The 25,362-nt window shown below is 38.4% G+C and overlaps 2 protein-coding genes across 5 annotated transcripts in view; both read left to right on the forward strand.

Annotated features, from left to right (window-relative positions):
* Nucleotides 1-6,776, forward strand: part of LOC103129214 (unconventional myosin-VIIa-like) — a 30,485-nt gene extending 23,709 nt beyond the window's left edge. The window contains exons 39-46 of the mRNA XM_007540218.2: nt 266-379; nt 1,199-1,286; nt 1,585-1,691; nt 2,386-2,571; nt 2,704-2,820; nt 2,909-2,992; nt 3,561-3,680; nt 3,773-6,776. Of these exons, the coding sequence (XP_007540280.1) occupies nt 266-379; nt 1,199-1,286; nt 1,585-1,691; nt 2,386-2,571; nt 2,704-2,820; nt 2,909-2,992; nt 3,561-3,680; nt 3,773-3,865 (909 nt within the window). The 3' untranslated portion in view covers nt 3,866-6,776. The remainder of the gene's footprint in view (nt 1-265; nt 380-1,198; nt 1,287-1,584; nt 1,692-2,385; nt 2,572-2,703; nt 2,821-2,908; nt 2,993-3,560; nt 3,681-3,772) is intronic.
* Nucleotides 6,546-24,236, forward strand: LOC103129210 (serine/threonine-protein kinase tousled-like 1-B). Of its 4 annotated transcripts, none has more exons than XM_007540209.2 (22): nt 6,546-6,979; nt 8,791-8,912; nt 10,817-10,885; nt 11,045-11,083; nt 11,241-11,316; nt 12,175-12,218; nt 12,312-12,401; nt 12,492-12,572; nt 12,679-12,771; nt 13,881-13,991; nt 14,874-15,010; nt 15,168-15,359; nt 15,617-15,683; nt 16,267-16,364; nt 17,003-17,084; nt 17,184-17,275; nt 18,713-18,802; nt 19,588-19,757; nt 19,833-19,968; nt 20,496-20,607; nt 20,695-20,802; nt 22,917-24,236. In XM_007540209.2, exons 1-22 carry the CDS (start codon nt 6,853-6,855, stop codon nt 23,064-23,066), a joined length of 2,286 nt encoding a protein of 761 aa, XP_007540271.1. In that variant the 5' UTR covers nt 6,546-6,852; the 3' UTR covers nt 23,067-24,236. The 4 variants fall into 4 exon arrangements, with proteins under 4 accessions (XP_007540271.1, XP_007540272.1, XP_007540275.1 ...); XM_007540210.2 differs by having other exon boundaries at nt 12,318-12,401; XM_016664885.1 differs by lacking the exon at nt 6,546-6,979 and adding an exon at nt 7,047-7,178.
* Nucleotides 24,237-25,362: the final 1,126 nt, after the last annotated feature.

Raw genomic sequence — 25,362 nt, forward strand, 5'->3', positions numbered from 1 at the left:
TATATATATATATTCACTTTTTTTTTTAACACCTGTATAAACAAATGTTTGTGCTGCAAATGAAAAGATGTCCCTCGGCGCATCGGCTTCACTCACCCTGAAAACAGGAAGTGTGTGGTTTTCGTAAGCCTTCACGGTGTTGTTCACCTACATACAGTACTTACCACAAACACAGGGGAGAGTCTCCTCCGAACGAGGGAACTTGACAAAAACCGTGTCTCTCGTTAGAGTCTGAGCTGTGACATTGTTCTGTGATTCCTCGCAGCTGGTCGAGGTTTCCTCCACGATCACGAACAGGGAGCTGCGCCACAGCATCGCCGCCCAGCTCTCGCTCAGCTCAGCAGAGGGATACGGCCTGTACATGAAAGTGACGCAGAAGGTGTGGCTGGCCGACGACTGTGATCAACATTTTTTTTTTCCCCATATATAATTTTTGTTGTTTTAAAGCTATAAAGTTGAATGTATTTTATTGAAATTAAATTTGATGGAGTAAGTAGCGCGACTTTCAACTTTTATATTCAGACTTCATCCTTTTATTCACCCTGAATTAAATGCAGTTCAGGGAGGTTTCTCAACCGGGCGGCTGAAATATTTTGCAAGAAATATGAGCGTTATAAAAAGTTTTAAAAACATATACAAACACCCCTTTACTTGCACTTCTGATAAATAAACTTGCAGTAATAAAACACGTTGCGGTTTGTGGTTGAAGTGTGAACCGCTCAGGTTTTAAGCTCTGCAGATATTGTCTCACTTTTAGTATTCACAGCGCTTCAACTTTTTCCACGTTTTGTTACGTTACAGACTTATTTCAGATCGTTTTAAATGAATCTCAAAAAATCAGCCAATACAAGAAACAATTACATTTTTATTTTACATCTTGTCTAAATCATCGAAATTATTAAGCAAATACACATCAGATGTGTTAACCAATGTTTCATTTATTACTAATCAATCCATAGAAGCTGAAAAGCTGCTTCTCCGTGTTTGTGTTTTTAGTGAGGCATTAGTGTGAAGAATTTTGACGAAGGCGATCACAATACAATTTAGAATAATGCTATAAAAACTTTCCGGTTGCACCAAGTAATGTAAAGGGAAGTTTTGGTTTTGTGTTGCATGCTGCGCAAGATCTGTGTAACACTGCGTCATCAATAGTCTTGTAAAAGATAAAAATTGTCCTTTCCTGCTCGCCGTGTTGCAGATGATGAGTCTGGATGAGGACAAGTATTTCTTTGACAGTTTAAGGCAACCTCCAGATGTGAATAAGAAAGGAAAGAAAGTGAAAGAAGGTAAATGTCTTCCTGCATTTAAAAGAAATTTGAAAACCATTATCATGAAGCGATATGGCATCGAATGAGTTGTGGATTGTTTACATATTTGAAATATGGCTGTCACAGTTTTCGGAGTTGTGTAGTTATAATTATGGCAGAAATTACAATCTTTCATGATTTCTTTTAGTTGTTAGTGAAACAATTCATATTCATTGAGTGAATGAAATGGACAAATAAAATGGAAATTGTTCAGACAGAACTTGTTGACCCGTGTTGAGGTTTTTTTCATGTTCATAATTCAAATCTCACTTCACAGTCACTCAGTCCAATGCGCCGCTCCTGGTGGTCTACAGAAGGAAGCTCTGGTTCAACGTGATCCCAGGAAAAGATCTCATCGCAGATCTCACTTTCCATTACCCGCAGGTATTTATTGCAGCTTAGAAACAAAGCCTTATCGCCTGGGTTTTTACTCGTGTTTGTACGACGGCGTATTAGGGCCGTTGCAGAAAAAGAAAACAATAAAAGGAAGAGTAAGTTTCTGCCAAAAACAATCAGAAATTTTGATATTAATCTCAACATTAGTGCAGTGGAAAAGGTCAACATTTTCTTGGAAAGTTTCAGAAATTTTGAGATCACTCAGAAATTTTAAAGAAAACAACATTGAAAGCTTGAAAAATTATAAATTTGAGAATTTTTTTTTTTTAGATTAATTTAAAAGTTTCAAATTTCCTAGAAAAAGGAAATTTTGAGATTCATCTCTAGAATTGTCTAGAAAGCATTTTCTGACTTTTGAAACTTGGAAATATCAACGTTTTTCTAGAAGATTTCTGAGAATAAACTTAAAATTTCAGGGTTCTTTCTAGTATTTTTTGACTTTTCAGACTTGGAATTTTTTTGTAAAATTTCTGAGATTAATCTCATTTTTTTTTGTTTTTGTGTGGAAATTTTCAACTTTCCAAACTCAGAAATGTTCTCATTTTTTTCTTGCAAATTTCTGATTTTTTTGGCAGAAACGTACTCCTCCCTTTGTTTCTTTTTATCTACCACAGCCCTGATAAGCCGTCGTAAGTTTGGGATGCAGCGTGATTGTAAAACGTTTCCTGTTTTTGCCTCTCAGGAAGTGCCCAAGTACCTGCGGGGATACCACACCTGCACCAAAGAGGACATGTTTAATCTGGGTGGGCTCCTGTTCAGAGTGGCCGTGGACTCGGACAGATCCCAGTTTGTCATGATCCCCAGGATGCTGAACGAGCTGGTTCCTTTCGACAAAGTGCAAATGATGCAGCCTGACGAGTGGAAGAAGGTAAAAAAACAGGGACTTTATAGATAATGTTGTTTTTCTTTAAAATCGAGAACAAAGAACAATGGGGTAAAAAGCAGCCTCACTTTTAAGAGTTAATAATTCCAAATGTATTGTTCTCATGTCTGCTTTCAGAACATCATCGCGTCGTATAACAAGCAGAGCGGCATGACGGTGCAAGAGGCCAAAATTGCCTTCCTGAGAGCCATTTCGAACTGGCCAAACTTTGGCTGCTCCTTCTTTGATGTTAAAGTGAGTTACAGGCGATGGAGTGGCAACGACATTCTGAAGCCAAGAAAGCATCATTTTTAAATTTTTATTTATTTATTTTTTTCTGCAGCAAAATTGTGAGCCAGGCTACCCAAACACACTCTGGTTTACGGTCAGCAAGAAAGGTGTCAGCCTAATTGACCCCAAAACAAAGGTAAGCAGAGCAACTGTTGATTATTGTCAGTATTTATGCAGATTAGTGCAGATTGGATTTTATATGATGGAAACAACACAAAGAAATTCAAAGATAATGTGATGTTTTATAAGAATTTTTACTCTGTGGCATATATTTACTCAGACGTCGTTCAATAAAATTCATGATGTACCTAATTAGCCACTCTTAACTGGGAAGAGAATATCTCACCTGGAAAGTAAAAAAAACAAAAAACAAAAAGTAAAACTTCCCATTTACTGATTATCTACATCCAATCTGACTGAGCTCGAGCTAATTATGCAAAAATGTGGCAAAAATTTCTGCATCTGGCTGTAGAAAAGCTTTCACAGAAATATAACAAAAAAAAACTTTTACATAATTTTTATAACAACTGAAGGTAACATGGTTACTTGATTGTGCTATAAAATAGCACTACAAGCCTAGAAAATACATAGTACTTCCCCTTTAAAGCTCCTGTATATAATCCTTTTTTAATTAGCAACTTCTGTCGCTATTGTTTGTATTTATTCTTTATCTACACGAACGTACGATTCTCCCAACGTTTCAGGAGCTGCAAGTGATGCACCCGTTCAACCGCATCACAGACTACAGCAGCACAGGCAACATTTTCCAGATGACCATCCGCACCCTGGTGCCGGGCATCAACTTTGTGTGTTCAACCTCACAGGTGAGAGGCCGAGGTTAAATGCAGATTTAAATAAGGTCAAGTATCAGCGGCCATTCATCTTTATTCACGGTGGTCATTTCTTCCCGCCTCAGGCCGGGACGATAGAGGACCTCGTCAAGTCGTATATCAGGATGTACGAGGAGCAGAAGATGATCACTCGACCGAAGAACAACATGTTTCCCTGAGGCTTCGCGCTGAGCTGCTCGGATTTCCACGCACCGTTATTCAGTATCTTTAATGCATTTGTAAACAATAAATGATAATGCTGTCCATTATAAATTTTGCCCCTATTAAAAGAATAGTGATATTCAAATGTCTCTGTGCAATATTTGTGGGTTTTTTTTTCTTTACTTGAGACACAAACGTTGCCTTTTCGCAAAGTTTGAACTTAGATTAAGATGAAGTAAGTTCTCTACATGTGGCTCTTAACTCGAATCTTTTTTTTTTGTTTTTTTTTTGTTGAAGTTTTTAAGTAGCTATAAACTAAAAAAAAAAATAATAGTTTTTTTGTGGGGTAGTTGATTACATGTTCCAGCTCCAGTTAATGACTTTACATGAATTAATTTTTGTAAATATTAAAATGACCCATTCAGCTGTGTTTATGACTCGGAACTGAGACGTTTTAAGGCACAAATTACATGCAAAGTCACAGACGGTAGAGATAATGAAGACTCTTAGGTGCAGTTCATTAACGGTGAACTTCATACTTCTTTTTTCTTTGTCATCAGTTAAGCGAATGTATTCATAACCTCGGTAGATTTTGTTTGAAAAATATTTTCATTCAAACAAGAGCTAAATTTATCCTGAGTCTATCTACCTACCTGCAGAGATATACAATACCAGATATTTGTGTTTTGAGAAATAGGTTTTTATTGATCTGATGAAAGCGGAAAATAATAAACAGAAATAAAAGCTTGAAAACACCAGTCTTTGTGTAGTTAATCTGCATAATGTTTTATCTGGTGAAGTACTAATTTACTGAATACTAATCAAAAGTTAGTAAACACACTTCCAGTTTAGTTATGTTTATTTGATAGAAACGAACATAGTTCCAATACCACTGATTTAGTAAAAAATATGTAAATAAAGCTGTTAGCTTGACATGGGCTCTGAATGAATTTATTTTAAATTATTGGGGGTTTCTTTAGCAAATGTGAGATTATGCCTCTGCCATAGCAAAATGTTTCATCATAAGGCTTCTTCACACATCTTTTCCTTTGCCAATAAATGTTGTGTGCGCTGTAAGCTTTATATTGCATATGATTTTAATTTAGCAGGCTTTTTTCAGGTTGCTTAGGACATTCTGAGTTAAAGTGAGAATAAGTATAAGCTTTTACTGCCCACAAATCCTGGTCACGGTAATGAACTCCCTGTAATTTCTTGTATTTTACAAAGCATGAATAATCTTTAAACTAACCGTTGCAAAAGTGTTTAACAGACTTCCACGTTAAAAAATGTAATAGCTTCTTTTCTCTGTATTCAATTTTTATGATGGTAATATTCTGAATTTTATCCGGTAAAATTAATTATCTGATGAAAAACAGAGCTGACTTAAAATATAATGATGCTACAGCTGGATGTAGAATTACCATTTTTAAGTGTTTGAGGAAACACTTTACATTCTAAGATTTTTTTTTCTTTTTTTTTTATTCTTTTTTTTCTTAGCTTGCAGCTGTGCTTCTTGGCTGAAGAAAGTTTTCAAAATCTCAGCTAACACAACAACTTTCCAGTCCTGCATTTTGATTCTCAAAATCTCCTGACAGCTTGTTAAAATATTGATTACCAGTTACTGCTTTCCTTAGAAAACTACGCAGGTTTCACATTGAGGTACAGAACCGCATACACACGGTGTGTGTTTGGCACTATGCTATAAATGAGTGGCATATAGACTGCTTATACAATCATCTTCATAGCCTGTTTAACCTTTTGCAGTTACTATGGAAACCTTGCCACAAAAAAAATAAAAATAAAAAATCAGGTTACCATGAGCAGGTGCATATGAAGTGCAATGTGATTGTTTGTACCCTGGTGTGTTGATGCAATCTGACTGCAAGGCTGAGAGACAACAGGCCCCTTTACAGGGTAATTAACTTCAGCTGGAATGGTAGTCTTAAGTACACTTAATAAAGTTTTAAGTACAAGTTTTTAACCCTCCCATGGAAAAAAATAAAACATTTTTAGAGTGTAAAATATGTCATCGGGTGCAAAAGGGCTAAACAAGTAGGACAAGTTGCACGCTAAAGTAAAGAAGAGACTGTATGTGTGTGATGCCCTACAAGATGGCAAAGGCATTTTGATGCACTGCACCAAATTTGGAACAAAACACCTTAGAGCCCAGACCACATCACTATCCTCCCACCTGCACCCCCTCCCTGCAACTTGTACTTCAAGACTAAAAAAAAAAAAATGGCAAGAGCATCGAGACCACAGCCCAGTCAAACACATAATATGCATGAATACAAGCACAAACTCTCTCACGTCAACTTAAAACATGCCTCTTGTTCAAAATGCAGCAGAGCGCCAGTCTGATTTAATGTACATTGAAATGATTCGCTGTTGTTGACTAAATGTAAATGTGCGGCTTCTCCTTGCTGCTCTGGATGCGGACAACAACTTTCAGCCATTTTTTATTTTATTTTATTTTTTTATTTTTTGTCGGGATGTTTGTTGTTGGAGCCTAACAAGAAAACTGTTCCCAGGTCGACGCAGAGCGGTGGCTTCCGGTGAACCCAGAGCTAGTTTGGAGGAGGGTAAAATGATCCCAGATCAGTGTCTGCTTCGGTGTCAAGCCTGCTCTCGCGCTCGCTCGCAGCGCCGCCAGCCTCGCGATAGCCTCGCCTACCGACACTAGAATCAAAGCTCCGCTCGCGAACTGGATGCTGACAGGCGCGCGCGGTGCGGTCATCATGCAAAGGTTACACTGGATCCGTGTCAAGAAGCCGCTCCCCCGCAGGACCCTCTCGGGCGACAACATGCGAGACGTCTAGCGGCGACGAAGACGGGACTGACGTCTCTCCCCTTACTCCTCTCCCAGGTTTTTTTTTCTTTTCGCCGTTGTGTTCGGCTGCGGCAGGGGCCAAAAAAAAAAAAAAAAAATGATGAACACGATAAGTTCGAGATTTCCGCAAACAGCAGTGTGTGCTCTGGCTCCTCTCGGCGGTAAAGTGGCTTCATGAGTGTCCAAAGTAACAGTGGAAGTGGTGGTGGAAGTTTGGAGGCGACGCCATCTTGGTCGCAGCTCTCCTCGTCCCCTACGATTTCTCAACAACACATAACGGCGACCGCAAAGAGCAAGGAAGGTACTGAAACGCCTCGCCGAGGGCTTGACCCGCTCCCGTTTTAATGAAAAGGTGTCATTTTTATCGTGAGACGGAGGCCATTTCGGTGGTTGGGAAGCTAACATTTTGCTGAGGGGGGAAAGAAGAAGAAGAAGAAGAAGAGAGAAAAAAATGGATGTCAAGTTCACTGATGCCGTGAATTGGAAGCCAAACGTCAGCTGTCAGTTCAATTTAATCCCAGCTCTAAGTAGCAGGGAGCTAAATCACCCTGTTTCCTCAAAGGCTGCAGCTAGCTTGTTGACTTGTTTGTGTAGCTTCCAGGTTGAAGCCGTATCAGTGTTGCACTTAGTATCATTTGCCTCCTGTCACTTTGTAGATAAACAACGTAAACTGTGCATGCATCTATTAATGCATAGTTCTGCACGTCCCTGCCTTTATTATTATCATTATTAACACAACAGGCCGCTTGTGTTACTTTTCAACTAGTTTTTATTTTTTTTTGTGGATGCATCTGTATTTTTCTCCGCCTTGTTTTTCGTCGTATTTTTTGTGTATAGGGGGGTGGGGGGAGAGAAAGTAATTTACTCCTAGACAGTGTGGATGGATAAACCGTGATAAGTGGCAACAGCTGGTTTTAACGTTGCAGCTTGATCCATTAGTAATAAGGGACACGATCTGCAATGTTAAAATATTCAGAGCTTTTGTAGTGTTGACAAGTTGATTTCTAAGAATTTTTTATTTTTTTTTTGGTCGAATCTGTTCGAGTTACATACTGTACCTCGACGAAAAAAAACAACAAAACAGTATGAAGCTCGAACTCCTTTGCATTTCAATCAACCCCCAAATCACTTTCTATTCTGTCCGAGGGTAACCTCTGCTACGTGCTTCATAAGGGTTTCATAATCTCCATTATGCCTTTTAAGGCCTGCCCCAGTGCCAGTAGCTGTGTAAAGATGACAGCCTGGAAATGTCCAATAAGGAAACAAACACTTGGAGCAGTAGGGAGCAGAGCAGCTGTGTTACCTCTCCTCTCTGTGTGGAAACTGGTTGTACCAGATCAAAGCCCCCCGTCATACAGGCACACATGAGTTTCTTTCTACATGTGACACACCAAACGTAACTGTGTGTCTGGAATATGGCTCACCACTGACGCTTGTGATTTTAATTTTATTTTTTTTAAAAGGTAAATCTGGGCTTTTGCTTAGCTGGAATAGCCTTTATTTATTTAATTTTTTTTGGCAGTGTAAGCGCCCCTGATGCACACATGTAGCATTTTAAGTAGACATGCTGTGAAAGCCCTTGTTGTTTTTGCTTTATGTCTTTTTTTTGTCTTTACAAGTTTAGGGTAACATAGTTGTAATTCTAAAGCTGTAACTCGACTATTCTAGATGCTTCTAGCGTCTCCGGATGCATAAATGTCAGTGTCTTGTGTGGAGCTGTTGTTTTGACTGCTCCGTGTGATAATACCGTGGGTTAGCTGGTGGAAAATTTTTGTGTGGACAGACTGGAAGGCTGACTTCACCCACTCTCGCCTTTTCGCTTCCTGACTTCCCAGTGCTACCGTGACCTTTCTGCTCAGTTTGGAAATGCTCTGACACTAATCTGCTGCACCTTCTACCACACACAGTCTTCTTCTTCTTTTTTTTTAAAGAACCACCTTTGTATTAGATCCATCCATTTTAGTTTTTACTTTTCTATGTTTACATTCCTACTCTTGACATTTTCAGGTCTATCTTGAGTTAATTTTCTATTGTATTTATTTATTTTTTTGGTGTGTGTGTGTGTGTCACTGAATTAACTTAAATGGCAACACCTGTGTGCTTTTATAACAGGAGCAATGGAGGAGCTGCACAGCTTGGACCCCAGGAGACAGGAGCTGCTGGAGGCCAGGTTTACAGGAGCTGTCAGCGGCAATACGGGAGGCAGCACTGGGAGCGCCAGTGGAGGTGCAAAGGTAATGGCAGCACCTCCCTCTGACCCCCACCCAACCCTCCCACAGCCCCCAAAGAAAAACAAATGTAAAAGAACCTAAACTAAATCCTTGATTTTGAAATACAAAATGCAGACAAATGCAACAATCTTTCTGTAGAGATGCACTGATCAAGCCGACTGACCGGTACCAATTATTTATTTTTTTTAAAAATTTGTATTTTTTCTGTGATTTGAGCCACTGGGTCTGATTTAGCTCAATTTGCGTTTTTGGTTTTTCTTTCTGAAAACTGCTTATGAGCTGATATGTATTGAGTATGTTTATATTCCTCATACGAATGTAACAAATGGAGAGGCAACAAAAAATCTGTGATCGGTTTTCTGCTGATTAATTTTGTAATCGATTAATACAGACTCCAAAAAAGGCAATTTGCTGAACCCCTCCCCCCCAAAAAAATATTACCAAATAATTACCAAAACTATATAAAAAAAATCTACATTTTGTATTTAAGATAAAAACACTTTAGTGTGTAAATATCAAGTGGCCTAATTTAGCTTCACCTGGTTAAAATTGACTAAAGGAATGATACATTACATCTTAGACAATGAAATATTTATTTTCTTTTTTTAAAAATAAGCTGAATTGTGTATTTTCATTGTTTAATGTATTTTTAGTTTTGAACAAAAAGGATTAAGTTGTTAACTAAATAATCTGTAAAATGCATCGATATTTTATCCAGTTAATTCAGAATAATTGATAGAATAATCGATTACTGCAATAATCTTTAGTACAGAGATGTAAGAATGAAATTTAAACAATATCGTATTTTCCATGTTACAAGATGTTAAATATTTTGTTATAGAGTAAAAAAAAATATCTGGAAGGCTGAATGTAAAACTGCCCATTTGTGCAGTTTTTTTTTCCGCTAATATAATATGCTAACGACAGTTTTAAAATGTCGACCCTATAATCATTTTGTCTTTGTTTTAAATTAGTGAAACACTGACGGCTCTCACAGACACGGTGTGACATAATGTCTCCTCTGAATATCAATAATGACCACCCACAGTATGATGGCTAGAGCAGCATTTAATATGCTGTCCTGTTTTTTCTTCTTATATCAGTGCATTATAGTTTTTGACAAGAGATCGCAATCAGCAACTCTAAACTTTGCAACAAAAAAAAACAATCGGAAATCAGTTTAAGGGTTCTGATTCATGCATCTCTTGTAACAAACATCAGCTCAATTGAAAACGAAGCCATAATAAAATAATCTCCACTTTTGGTGCATTTAATGAATGGATGGAAAAACGAAAAAAACAAAAAAACAAAAACAAACAAAAAACCTACTTGTAGCTCACCGATCAAAGCTAACAGGAGAAAAAATTAAAGATTTCAATCACATATGAATCGATTAGTGCATTACTAGAGATGACTCTTTAATTTTAGGCACTCAAACCTTATTTAAATACATTTTCTCACGCTAAACGCTCCTTGATGAAATGGCAACAAGTGACGATTAGCTAAAAATCAACTTCAAGACAAAACACTCAGACGCACGACTTTAGTATAATCCAAACTGTATTCAAAATACTAAATTTAAAGCTACTTTAATCCCAGAAATAAAAGTCCAGCCCCAGCTCCCCACACTGGAAAATCAGGTTAAAGGTTCCCGTTTTCCTAAAAAGGACTCTTCAGTTCCTGGAAATGTTCATGCGTTGGGGAAGAAACGCCAAGTGACACACCCACTCACTAAGAATCTGCATTCCTGTCAGGCATGTCAGACCGCAGGCCTGCCGCCAGGGCTGGTTTCTCTATTCTACGCATTTCTGCCAAAGTCACTGAGCTTGCACAACACACCTGTACAGACTGTTCTCCCCGTATGCTGACCTGTGTGTTTGTATGTGTGTGTCTGTCTCTCTGCGTAGGGTCTGGCTAACGAATCCTCAAACCACAGCTACGGGAGTCTGGGATCATCCAGCGACAAGGAGTCGGAGGTAAACCCCACACACAGAGACGTCCATGCACCCTTCCTTTCTCACGCAAAGACACAAAAGCTGAGTTTCAAACATGTATGCACACATAAAGTGTTGTTATGCACCAGCCGCTCTTCGCTCTGTCTCTTCCTCCACCTCCACCTTCTTTTGTCTTCCTAGAACTCTGATTTGAAAAGAGGGAGCTCCCCTGCCTACTCAGTATGTACTCTTTCTTCCTGCTGCTCTTTCCTACTGAACACCCTGCACTGCGCTCTGGTTTGTTAGGTAAAACGCAAGGGATTTATGTTTTTTTTTGTCTTCTTTTTTTTTTTGTCTTTTCTTTCTCCTGCTCCTTTCATCAAATATCGATTGTTAGACCCCGGAGAAGAAGCACTCTGAGTCGTCCAGGGGCCGGAAGAGGAAAGCCGATACCTATTCTGAGAGCAGTCAAGGTATGTTGCATTAAATGGTGGGATTCACTCCAACTTAATCACCCAGCAGCTTCCTTTAAAATGTAATCAGAGCTTAAGCGATTAATTGTGATTAATTGATTATTGAAATAATCGTCAACTCATTTAGAAATCAATTAATCGCTAACTGGAATGTACAGATTAAAATAAAGCTGAAACAAGAAGATATTCACAGAAATAATTAAGTCAAAACTACAAAATATTGACATTTTGCATTTAAGATTAATAATAATTTTTAAAAACAAAACAAAAATAAACGTGTGTAACAAAATTTTAACCCAGAACTCAAGTGGCAGAGTTTTAGCTTTATCTGGCTAAGATTCTTAAAAAAAAAAAAAATCACATTTTGCAGTCTAGTTAGTAATTGATAATGCAAAAAAGAATCTATAAATGATTAATCATGCACTGGAGCAGTGTTTCTCAACCCTGGTCCTCACTGCCCCCCCTGCTCTGCATGTTTTAGATGTGCCTCTATTCCAGAACAGCTGATTCAAATGATTGCATGACCATCAAGCACTGCAGAAGCCAGAGATACAACTCAGGTGTGTGGCAGAAGGGAAATACCTAAAACATGCAGGACAGGGGGGCGGTGAGGACCAGGGTTGAGAAACACTGACTTAGAGGAATGTTATGTTGTTGCATTTTAGGTAATAAAATGTTTAATTTCCCATTTAAAAATGGAAAGGAATTGTTTATTTGCTTCTTTTAATGAATTTCTAATAGTGTTTAAAGGAGGCTTCAGTATTTACCCCAAATGTTCAGAATGTGCTATTTTATATATATATGATTAATCATCTTAACAATCGATTAATAAATGTAATTCTGCTGTTTGGTTTACAGGGAAGACTTCGACACGGGGGCCCAAGATCAGCGACTTCTTTGATGTGAGTAATTCAGTTTTTAATATTTGTATTTTTTTTTAAGTCTGGAATCCTGATGATTTGGAGCTGAATGTTAATTTTAAGGTTTCTGCAAAGTTTCAGGGCGGAAACGGCTCCAGTCCGGTCAGAGGGCTCCCATCGGCTCGCCGCTCCCCACAGAGCTCGCAGTCGGCCCCAGGCTTAATTGTACGCGTCTCCCAAAGAGTTAAATCGGACCGCAGATTTCCACCAAGTGTGCGCGCAAGGTTGCAACTTTTCTCTTGTGTGTGTTTGCAGATCCGTCAGAACAGCTCCTCTCCCACCAGTCTGTGTTTCGCCGAGCACAGTCTCAAAGCTTCTTTAAGCAAATGTGTCCAGGTTTGAGAAAAAAGCCCCAAAGCACACTTTTTGTTTTTAGATCATTCACATCCTTTCTCTCACTGCGAAGTATGTACATAGATGTACGTTTCTGTTGTGTTTGCAGACGGAGCTGACGGGCCTGAAGCTCGCTGCCCTGGAGAGCAACAAGAGTCTGGATCTGGAAAAGAAAGAAGGGCGGATAGACGACCTGCTCAGAGTGAGTTCTGTCTCTGCAGTAACATGTAGCGGGGTTCTCGAGATTCTTGAAAATGTTTGAATGTCAATTTGGTGTTTTCAGTTTTCGGAAAGGGCCTGATTTCTGTATAAATGTTTGATATTCAAACTGCAAAGTTTTGTAATAAAATGCAATCTAACGTTTTATTAAAAGCCTAAATTTAGAAAGCAGCATTCACAGTTGAAATCAGATATTTAAAGATGATAAGAAGGCACTCGCTTCTTTTTCTCAGTCTGAAGTTAAATCAGACCAAATGTCTCTTGTTTAGGTCAGTTAGAATGACGAAAGTTATTTCTTTTTGATAAATGCCAGAAATTTTGGCGGGATTTTTTTTTTAAGGTTTTTTTTGTAACTTTCTCAGACCAGTTAGGTGTACAGAGGGTCAGAGAGAGACTTTTAAAAAGTAACATTTTGTTTGTTATATTTTGGATTATTTTATTCCTGCTGCTATCAGAAGACATTGATAATACCAGCGGAGAAAGTGTTTGAACTTTTATTTAGTGTTCTTCCACTTCATCATATACAGATAAATATACAGGAACATGTCCTGCTTTTACATTAACCCATCACTTTACCTGGAAAGTTGGAACTTTCCAGGTAAAGTGGAACTTAAAGTTGCCGAGACAACTTTAAGAAGTTGTCTCGGCAAAGTTTCTTCTCTCTTTTAATCCCACTTAATTATTTCAATTAATGAAATAAAAATCCTGAAACCAGACAAATCAAATGTAGTTTTCCATTGCTGATTTTATTATTCTACAATAATTTACTCATGTTATCTTTGCCTGGCAACAAAATTAGCTTCATCTGAAACATCCTGTGACAAAAGACTGGAAAAAAAAAATCCATAAGTTGGCCAAAACAGCACTGTAACATAAACGCTCAGGAAAGTAATCTAAAGCAACTTTCACACTGACAATAATTTTTTTAAGCCATGGACATAAAAATGGGTGTGATTTTTAAAATGATCTTTTCTTGGTGGATCATGAAAGTCCACCTACAACAGGTATCTGCTATGGTTCAGTCTGAGCTGCGATCTGATACGTGGGATCGGGACGGTTTCATGACGAGCCTCATGTCTTCATTTGTAACAGGCCAACTGCGACCTTCGGAGACAGATTGATGAACAGCAAAAACTCCTGGAGAAATACAAAGAGAGACTCAACAAGTGCATCACCATGAGCAAGAAGCTGCTCATAGAGAAGGTAGTCTTCACAGGCATGCCCCACCTTCACCTGAGCGACGGCCTTCAAATCAAGCAAAATTGCTGTCAGATGGTTGCAGTACATTTGTGCAGCAAATTTTTTTTCTTTGTGCCTCTTGTTGTTTTAAAAAATTTTAATAAATGTTCCCAGAGACCATCACAGGTCAACCGGCCCCCTCCAGGCTGCCACTTACAAAATCAAACAGACTTTGTGCCAAACAACTGCTACAACAATTTTGGCTGCACAAACATAAAAAGCTTATTTGTATAAATTTTGTTTGTGAAACTTTACTTTTAATCTTAAAAATTAAATTGGCTCAAATTATGTAGCATAGTTATGTAATAAAATTACAAGAATGAAGTCAAAACGTTTCAAGAATAAAGTTGTGATGTTACAGTAATGGAGTCGTAGAATTCCAATTTTATTCTCTTAATGTTATGACTTAATTTTATACTTCGTCAGACACAGTTGATTGACACTGTATTTTGTTTGATTTTGTAAATACGGACTAGCTGGTTGACCTTTGACCTCTGCAAGCAGTTTGACACCAATTTTGTTTAATTTGAAGAAAGTGGGAGGCCGACTTCACTCTCGTACCTCTTTCTGCATAAACGTTATTGGAAAGCGCCATAACTCGCTACTGTATCCAAGTCTAATGTTTCATTTATTCAATGTTTTTGTTCGTACTGAAGGTGTCCATGTCGAAAGGCTCTTCTTATTTGCCGTGTTTTGTACTTTTTGGCATTGCTGTTCAAGGCGATAGATCTTTGAGGGTGTGTGGGGTTCCTCAGTGTGTAACTCTGTTTTCTTTGAGCTGGAAGAGAAACTCTATCTATCATGCCGCTGGGAAACCTTCAATCTTGCCTTGTTTTCGCCCAACAGAGCACCCAGGAGAAGCAGTCGAGCCGCGAGAAGAGCATGCGGGACCGCCTCCGGCTCGGCCACTTCACCACGGTCCGACACGGCGCGTCCTACACGGAGCAGTGGACCGACGGATACGCATTCCAGAACCTGATCAAGTGAGGATTACTGTCTAAAACATTGTTTCTGAACGACCTCAGCTTCCGCTTTAGTTGTAATTCTCTTGTTTCGCTTCACAAGAAAATGCTTCTGTCACTTTTTGGGCTTGTTTGGACCCTAATTTATCATCTCTTGTGTGATTTTTCTGTCGCCCAGGCAACAGGAGAGCATCAACCAGCAGAGGGAGGACATTGAGCGACAGAGGAAGCTGCTGGCAAAGCGGAAACCGCCAAACCCGGCGTCCCCCTCGCTGTCGGTGGCGTCCACCTCCGAACCGAAGCAGCGCAAAACTAAAGTGGTCAACGGCAACGACTCTGACCCCTTCCTCAAGCCCTCCCTGCCCCAGCTGTGAGTCAACAGAAATAACCGTCTGCCGTAACGGGAAGATGCCGGACCGTACAGAATGCGGCGGCCGCTTGTTGACTATTTATACTCGCTTAAAATCGCACACACTTGATTATATACCCTTCTTCTGCTGCAGAGCATCAGAGTCTGAACTGAATTGAAATGCACTGGGTGTTTTTAATTAAATCTTTAATACGTTTGGTGAGCGTTTGATTCATTTTCAGTCACCCAATTCAGCTTGATTTCTCCCGTTTCGACAGACTGACCCTTGCTGAGTACCACGAGCAGGAAGAAATCTTCAAGCTTCGGCTCGGACACCTAAAAAAGGTCAGTTGTAGAGTAAAGTTGCAGAAAGCATCAGAGATTCAAAATTCAGGAGGGAGAATCTATAAACAGACCGACTAATTTGGTCTGAATGGGGAAAAGAACCAACTTGTCCATACATCCTTAAAAAGGCTAAAGTTCATGCATCTAAAACTAAGGTCTTAAAAAGTCTTGAATTCATTTTTTAAGAAGTAAGTTGACCTTAAATACAACAATAACAGGTTTTAAATTTGTCTTAGCTGGACTATTTAATCTAGTATATTCTATATATATGGTTTTTCTCGTGGGGCTTTTGAGGCTACTGGTAACTCACTGCTAGCATACCGTTGCTAACTAGCTAGCTTCTTTTGTGTGTGAAATGAATAAATGCAACTTTATTGCCAATGTGCCATCCAAAGCAAGACATGCTTTGTTTATGTTTCCCCTTGTGAGTTGGAATTGATAGAAGAATGATGGAGCTAAATACATTGTGACGATAAGCAATAAACCGATTAATCACATGACAAATTAAAACGCGCTCAGTTCCTGGAGAAAAATCCTTTGCTAAAACTTTATTTTCTCTGCGTTTCCTGCTACGTCTGGTCAGGAGGAAGCAGAGATCCAGGCGGAGCTGGAGCGGTTGGAGCGGGTGAGGAACCTTCACATCCGGGAGCTGAAGAGGATAAACAACGAGGACAGCTCAGCGTAAGTTCACTGAATATAGTCTAACATTTCTCTAAAACGGCAACAACAAACCATAAAACTCTAATCCTCGCTATGACATTTAAAAAATATTCACTCATTAATACATTATTCATATTCATCACTTGTAAAGATTTTTTAAATCCAACATAAAACTCCAGTGAATCATCCTTCATCTAGTTTTGGAAATGACTCGGTTCAATCATGATATTCTCTCTGAATCGTTTTAGATGCTCCAGTTTTAAGCAGATTTTATTGAGTTGTTCATAGAGCAGAAACTGCTCAAAATGTGTCCACATGATGAATCTGAGACACGTTTTACCAACTAAAGCTGTCGTTTGGCTCTTTTGAGATCTGTTACCTGCAGCGAACAGCCAGTCCAGTGAAATCAGAACCGAACAGGAAATCTAATAAAGGAGTGGAGCTAAAAGCTACTTAGAGGAGATCAAAATCAAGATGGCAAAAATTGTCTCTTTTCTCGAAGCTTGAAGTTGCTTTGTTTTCTGACTTCTTAATGGCTGCTGCTGGTAAAGACACTGATAACCAAGAAGTACTGACATAATTAAATAACACCCCTTTTTGTTGCAGATTTAGCTCCCAGCAAAGCTGTATTTGTTTATCATAATGTCTTCATCACACAGTTTCAAAGATCATCCTACTCTGAATGAGCGGTACCTGCTGCTGCACCTGTTGGGCCGGGGCGGCTTCAGCGAAGTCTACAAGGTACTGCCTGCAAAGCTGGCATCGTGTTCCCCCCCCAACTTATTTTCGTGCGAGTTTGCATCTGGAGACAAAATGTCTGTTCTTTTTCATCACATGCAGGCATTCGACCTGTTTGAACAGCGCTACGCAGCTGTCAAAATCCACCAGCTCAACAAGAACTGGAGAGAGGAGAAGAAGGAAAATTACCACAAGTAGGTGTCTGCACACATTGTTCTGTTTACAGCAGACAGTTATGAGCTCAGTCAGTCAGCAGCACTCTGCCTTGAACTTTTCCATTTTGTCGCATCACAACCACATATTTTATGGACAAAACACAAAGCAGCACATAAGAAAAATCGATATATGGCTTAGAATTTTACACAAATAAAACACAGTGCAGCCAGTCGTACTCAAAGGCAACCAGATTTTAAAAAAAAAATCACCTGTGTGTAATTTAATACCAGTATAATCTGCTCTGTGGAGGCCTCAGGGATTTGTTAGGGTTTGGAGGAAAACTAATACTGCATACCATTCTCTACACACCTTAAAGAAACATGGTGGGGCTGCTTTCCTACAGCAGGGGGGAGAGGTTGGTCAGAACTAAGGTGGGGGATTATCTGTAATGGGGCAGAAATGATTAATCGTGATTAATCAATTATTGAAGTAGTTGTCAACTAATTTACAAACTCAAAAAAAGAAAGTTTGCTGAAAGAACACACTGGGAGCTAAATTTGTAGAACAAAAATACACATTTTGCATTTAAAATAAAAATAAAAAAATCTTTGTATTGTCTACCCAGAACTCAAGTGGCAAAGTTTTAGCTTCATTAGTTCAACTTCTGCAAAAACAAAAATAAATAAAAAATCTCTTACCACATTAAAAAAAAATGCTGTCATTGCATTTTAGACAATAAAATGTTTTTCTTACCTAAAAAATGAATTAATTTGTTTATTTGCATCTTTTAATTCATTTCTAAAATGGTATAAAAAGGCTTAAGGGAAAGATCTGCTGAATGTCCCGATTTTTTATTTATTTATTTATTTATTTATTTTTTATCCAATTGTCAGAAATATTGATTAATCAGTATATTAATTAATAAGTAAAATAACCGTGAGCTGCAGCCCAATAATTTGTGTAGTTGAGCTGTTTTCCTGCTCTGCAGCCCTTCACATAAACACAGAATGAAATGGGGTCACACAGAAACTGGATGAGACGTTTAGAATGACGAGGCTTTGGTGGGCTGGAAGGGAAACCAGTTCTTTCTACAGATCCAGTTAGATCAGTGGACTGGACATATATATGCACAACAAGCTTGTTAGATTTGATTTAGATGACAAGCTTGATCATTTTCCTTCCACCTCATAAGTATGCAGTGATTTATGATGAACTATCACAACAAAATCCACTCAAGTTTGTCTTCAGTTCAACAAAACATAAAACGACAAAATTAGCATTAATTTCTTTGAGACGGCACCGTTTGAATTTCCATAAACCTGCATTTTGAGGTTCTATGAATAACCGCATGCGGTTAAAACATGATTGGTTCTAATTCATGAACATATTTCATTCCGATCACGCTGGACGCATGCTAATGTTGTATCTAAACTTCAGGAAGATGAGCGCTTCTCTTGTTGCACACACTTTGACAGGCATGCATGCAGAGAGTACCGGATACACAAGCAGCTGGACCATCCCAGAATAGTCAAGCTGTACGACTATTTCTCCCTGGACACCGACACGTGAGTTCACCTCTGGCCACTCCAACATCCTGAGGTTGCTTTGTGTGTTTGGGTTACAGCGGCGGCCATGTCTGAGAGTATTCAAATACATCAGGAGATGTTAGTGTGAACATGTTGCTGAATTGTTATCATAGAAAATAGATTAAATATAAATAATTAACTACAAAGTATTCATTTTTTAGTGCATTATTATTTTGCTTTCTCTTTACTTTCATAGTAAATACGACCACATTTAGCAACCGACTTCTAATTAGAAACAAACCAAAATCTGCTTTTATTTCATTTATTAAACCTTTCTTGATACAGCAGTCGTTTTAAAAGAGAGAGTGATCCAAACCCTGTTGTTGCTGAGAACAGGCAGAATATTGTTCTTTGTTTTTTCATCTGAGCCAAAAATAATTTGCAAACTAGATGGTTCTTTACTTGTTTAATTTGAATTATTTTATGCTTAGTTTATTGTTGAGCAGTGGGGGAAAACATTGTGTATCTTTAGAATACTTTGGACTTTTGGAATACATGACAAAAAGTTTGGACACCCCTGGCTTTCGTCACGTTTCTTTAGGAGCAGAAAGTCCTGACCTTGACTTCTGTCCTACAAACGGTGAAGGAGTTCATATGTCTGCTCTTATGCAGCGAGCCTGTCTTTCCAGCTCTGAAAAGACAAGTTGGAACAACAAGCACTCTCTGCAAACACTTCTAAACTGCTGTTTGCTTTTCAGCTCTTAAATAAGATTTATTCTCCCGACTAAAGCCATGTTTTGGTCTTTCTTTTGTTTTTGTTTCAGGTTCTGTACTGTCCTCGAGTTCTGTGAAGGGAACGACCTGGACTTCTACCTGAAACAAAACAAGCTGATGTCAGAGAAAGAGGCCCGCTCCATCGTCATGCAGATCGTCAGCGCCTTGCGCTACCTCAACGAGATCAAGCCGCCCATCATCCACTACGACCTCAAACCAGGTGCGTCGCGCGTCTCTTTATTTGCCGAACGGAGTGACCAGGAGCGCTGAGTCTGACTGCGGTTACTCTGCTCAGGGAACATCTTGCTGGTGGATGGTACCGCGTGTGGGGAAATCAAGATCACAGACTTTGGTTTGTCCAAGATAATGGACGACGACAACTATGGCGTGGATGGGATGGACCTGACATCACAGGGGGCAGGGACCTACTGGTGAGACGCACGCTGCAGTTAGGGCTTAAACAATTAATCGTGATTAATTATTGAAATGGTCGTCAACTAATTTAGTAATCGATTAATTGTTGGACGTTTTTTTTTTTTTTTTTTTTTTTTAGCTGCAGATGCATCCATTGCTACAAATACACAGGAATGCTGTTGCATTTTAGGCAATAATGTTTACTTTCTTATTTTAAAAAGGAATTGAATTATTTATTTATTTGCGTCTTAAAATATACTGCTAGTATTGTATAAAAGAGGCTGAAATAAAAAATCTGCATAACGTGCCAATTTTTTTATTTGATTAATTGCCGGAATAATTGATTAATCAATAGCTGAAATAATCTTTAATTACATTAGCTGCAGATTTCCTGCATATGAAGAGAGATTGCTTCTGTAAGGTGCTGTTTATTTTTCTAAACACGGCCAAAGGCTGTAATGTGAGATGTACATTTAAAAAGCAAACTCTCCATAAAAATGACTGTAAATCAGGTCTTTAAAGCGTTTGTGTCGTACGTGTTCAGGTACCTCCCACCAGAGTGTTTTGTCGTGGGGAAAGAACCACCTAAAATCTCCAACAAGGTGGATGTGTGGTCGGTGGGGGTGATCTTCTTCCAATGCCTCTATGGACGCAAGGTACATCCCTTAGCGTTCCTTCTGTCTCCCATGTGTTTGGTGAAAGGCTCTGCAGCGGGGATGACTCTGTTTGTTCCACTTCTGCAGCCGTTTGGTCACAATCAGTCGCAGCAGGACATCCTCCAGGAAAACACCATCCTCAAAGCCACAGAGGTCCAGTTTCCAGCTAAACCACAGGCCAGCACAGAGGCCAAGGTGACCCACTCCCACTTTTATGGTTCACAGCTGCCGTTACCTTTTCTATCTTTTTTTTTTAAGCATAAACTAGAATGTTATAGCTTTGGTTTGGTTCTCAGGTCCAGATGGGGTTAAATTCAAAAAGTCCTCACACAACTAAACTAGTTGTTTTATACTTCATTGTTTTCTAAATCGTGTAGATGTTTTTGGTAAGGAAAAAAAGAAAGTAAATTTCCTCAATTTATGCAGAACAGGAATTGGTTCCACATTCAAAGGTTCTCAAACTGTCTGTCACTCTTTATTAAAAGTAACTTTTTTGTGGAAGTTTAGTTTTTAAATCTGTTACATCTAAAGTCTTTAGCCTTTATCACCAAATGAAACATTTTACTTTTTAGGTCAGCAAAAAATAAAAATGGAATAAAAAGTTTATAGCAGCAAATCTTACATGACTTTTAGAAAAAAACACATCTTACAAATTTATCTAAATATCTACTTTAGAAAATTTGCAATGCTTGTTGCTTTGAAGAAACACAGTTTCATTTCTGTCTGGATTTAAAATAAAGAAACATAAATCTGTGCAAACAGAGCATGGATTCCTTTTGGGATGAAAATGTAAAATAAAAAAGCGCGTAGACTCATAGACATTATTGGCTCTTTTAATGTCATTCTTTGTGAACATTCATGTCAAATATTGAAACTGCTTAAAAATCTGCATTTGTTGTTGTATCTCTATTTAAAACATGAGCTGGTTTTTATTTTATAGCTAAAGTTGTTGGGACCCTTTATCTACATGAATGTATTTTTCCCAGTGATAAAAGGCAGCAAAGCTGAAACGTAAAAACTTTGTGAACATTTCTCATGAGCTCCAACCTCATAATCCCAAAAGGTTTAATTGGATTCTTTTGCACTTCTCTGTCAGCCCAGCCTATGTTAATGAAAAGGCCTCTTCAGTGTTTGTTTGCTTTAAACTTGTATCAATTTGTCACCAAGCACCATGTTGGTACTAACTGGTTTTACAGCTTTCCACTGGGAAATTGTTTACTTGGGTGTGAAGTGAAACCTACTTAACCCTCGTTAGCTTTGATCTTCAGTTACCTACTGAAGAGATCTATTAATAATTGTTAGTTTTTGTGGTTTTAAGTTAAACGAAGAAGACATGATTAATCCCAAAGACTGGACTGTAATTTAAAACAACTGGCACTAAATGGTTATAGTTAAACAGATTATTCACACTCCAGCGCTGTGGTTAATCTCAGTTAATCTCTATGCTGGCTGTGGTTTGATGGCAGAATCGACTAAAATCTTCAGTTCATCTTAAGTATCAATTTTGTCTTGAGTCTAAAATTTTAACTAGATATACAAATAGTGAAAACGGAAATATAATTTAACCAGGGTTTGAACGATTAATTGTGATTAATCAATCATTGAATTAATCGTCAATTAATTTAGCTACAGATTAAACATTAACTGGAGTAAACGGATTCAAAAAAGGCCAATTGCTGAAAGAACAACATATTCAGAGCAGTAATTAAGTCAAAACTCTAGAAGAAATATCAACAATTTACATTTAAGATAAAAAAAAAACTCTAAATATGTCCTACCCTACCTCCTCCAATGGCATTTTTAGTTTCACCGTTTGAATTCTTTAAAAAACAAAATGTCCTATCAATCACCTTTTACAGTCTAATTATTAATTGGTAATTCAAAAATTAATCAAGGACTCCAAATGATTAATCATACACTAAAGGAATGTTGTTGCATTTTGGGTAATAAAATGTTTAATATCCTATTTAGAAATGAAATTGTTTATTTGCATCTTTTAATGCGTTTCTAATATTAAACGCTCAAGTGGTTAATTTCTGCAGAACGTGCAAAATGTTTTTTTTATCTGATTAATCTTAAGCATAAACGATTAATCTGTTACTAAAATAAGCCCTAAATTCGACTGAAAGGTTTGTACATGGTTCATCGCGAAGCAGGTGCAGTTCAGTCAGAATCTGACAAAGAGCGTCCGTAAAAGCCAATATAAACGTATCGTCTGTCCCCGCAGCATGATGCTGACTGCGTGGACATGCATTAATAAACGGATAAGGTGAGTCACTAAGAAACCTTCTTCTTCTTCTGTCATGCAGGCGTTCATCCGGCGCTGCCTGGCCTATCGCAAGGAGGACCGCTTCGACGTTCACCAGCTGTGCTCCGACTCTTACCTTCTTCCTCACATGAGACGCTCGAACTCGTCCGGCTCGCTGCAGCCCACCGCCTCCACCCTCCCCACCTTCTGACTGACGCCGCCCTCAGGTCAATCTTAACACAGGATTGTCAGAGTTGGAGGATAAGAAATGAAATGTGGACCTTTTTTTTGTTTTTCTTCCTCCCCCACTACGTTTCTAGAATGGACTATTTAGCAACAAGCAAAGTGGGAAAGAAAATGGAAAATAGAAGAAGATGGAAGGAAGTGTTTGACCGAACTTTAATAAGAGAGAAGGAAAAGAAGACGGAAACGGAGAAGAGAAGCCAGAACAGAGTGAACCAAGTGTTTCTGCTTTAACCCTTAGAAGAATCCAAAATCAGTATACGACCTCTAGTTGCACTCTACATATAGCAAAATGCCCAACCAGATGACTGTAAACGCAAAAGCATCTGTGAACAGCAGTGGGTGTGGGAAAATACTCCCTTCATTTCAAACGAAACAAAAAAGAAAAAAAAAAAGGACAGAATAAATTGTCCCGTCTCATCGAGTTTCCTCTGCACGCATCGGGGATTCGTTTTCAAAGTGATGTAACCCTGACGGGGGAGGAAGGGGTTAAATTTGCACTTCCTGTCCCAATCAGAAGCAGTTCGGATCTGCCGAAAGTGGATCTTGTCTTAAATCTTTTTATTTTCTCGTTGTTGTCCAGGCGAGAGTCCGAAGGTCCGAGAAGCGACGTGTTGCGACACAGTTTGGACTCCATACGGACTCGGAGTCCGTTGTACATTTCTCACTATAGCAGATATATTCTAACAAGGCTTTTCCCCTCTTTGCTTTCTAAGTGTCCTCCCCCATCTGTTTGTTTACTCTCAAAAGCTGTTCTTCAGTTCGCTGCTATAAATGTTGCTTTTAGTTTTATTTTTAACAACGGGAATGAGTTTTCACCTCGCGTCGGCCGCATACTTGAACTTTTAAGAGGAAATTTCCAGAACCTGTGTCGTTTCGAAGGAATGAGTTTTTTTTGTTTGTTTTTGTTTTTTCCTTCTGCAGCCAACATCAAAATGTCTCCTCAGATTTCTGTTTGCTTACTGACTTCTTTAGAAGCCCTAGTGTGCTGTGTTGTGAGGAATATTCCCGCCCGTCCCCATGCCGGAGGAGGTGAGAAAAGTTACTGCGTTTTATTAACTTCAGCTGGAAAACAAATGGATATATCCAAAAAAAAAAAATGTTGTCATGGTGTAAATAAAAACAACTCTTACCTGTATGGTGGTGTCTCTTAACGGCCTTGCAGGGGAAATCGACCACAACACATTTGCAGCCTCAAAAAATATGAACTTGAATAAAGTTTTCCAACTCAATTAACTTTCATTTGGAAAAATTACAACAGTTAAGTGGCTGCTTAAGGCTCCAACACCACAAGGGGGCCCCCAAGAGCATCATTTGATTTTATTTTCCAGTGATTGCATGTTTTGCAAATTTGTACCAAATCTTTAAAAACAAAAGATATTAAACTTCCGTAAATTCAGTGTATCTTCAGATGTTACTTTCAAATAGTTAAATTAATATGTTGGCATTTCAAAATGCTAATTAATTAGAGCATTTTTGTTTGTTTTGCTACTCCTGTAAGGTTAAAATCAACAGCTATATTAACACCAGTAAAATTTAAGGCAATCACATATGACACTAATAATAGTGGATATGTTACACGCATAGAAATAAAGTATCTGATGTTGACATATTGGTATGGGGAACCTGAAATGAAAATCTACTTGGGCCTCAAAAAAGCTTGGGCCGGCCCTTGTCATCTCAAAGCATGTTGCATGTCCAACTCTGATTCAGTTAGAAGGGATCCATTTTTTTTCTTTTAAGTAAAGCACAATCATACAGTCAGATTAAAGGGAGTGTTTGTTAAATGGTGTAATGAAAGAATGTGAAACAATAGAGGCATCATGAGCTCGGATTGGACAGCTGTAGAATCGGTCGTATGAAATCCAGACAAGATGGAGGATTCTGCAACTTCACTGCTACGGAACGGATCAAACGAAAGAAACAAGATTAAATTTTTTTCTTTTTTTTGCCTCTTATCAATGTTTCATCAAATTTGGTGATCTACTTCATCGACTAAGGAGAAATAGAATGATTTCTCCTTAAACTTTAAAGCTGCAGTGTATAAATGTCTTTTACATGTTTAAGTGTCACTATGTTACGGCTAATCTTTGAAAAAAAATCAAGCTCCTCTACCTGCTTACTGTTGTCCTACTACCACCATTTTAAAATATAAACCACATTTAAACTAGGTACACTAATAAATAATGCACACAGTTGATGGCAAATACATTTAAAAAAAGAGATGCATTAACATTTTACTCTGTTTGAATATGGACTGATAA

This window comes from Poecilia formosa, unplaced genomic scaffold (genome assembly GCF_000485575.1).
Source record: "Poecilia formosa unplaced genomic scaffold, Poecilia_formosa-5.1.2 Scaffold524, whole genome shotgun sequence".
NCBI lineage: Eukaryota > Metazoa > Chordata > Actinopteri > Cyprinodontiformes > Poeciliidae > Poecilia > Poecilia formosa.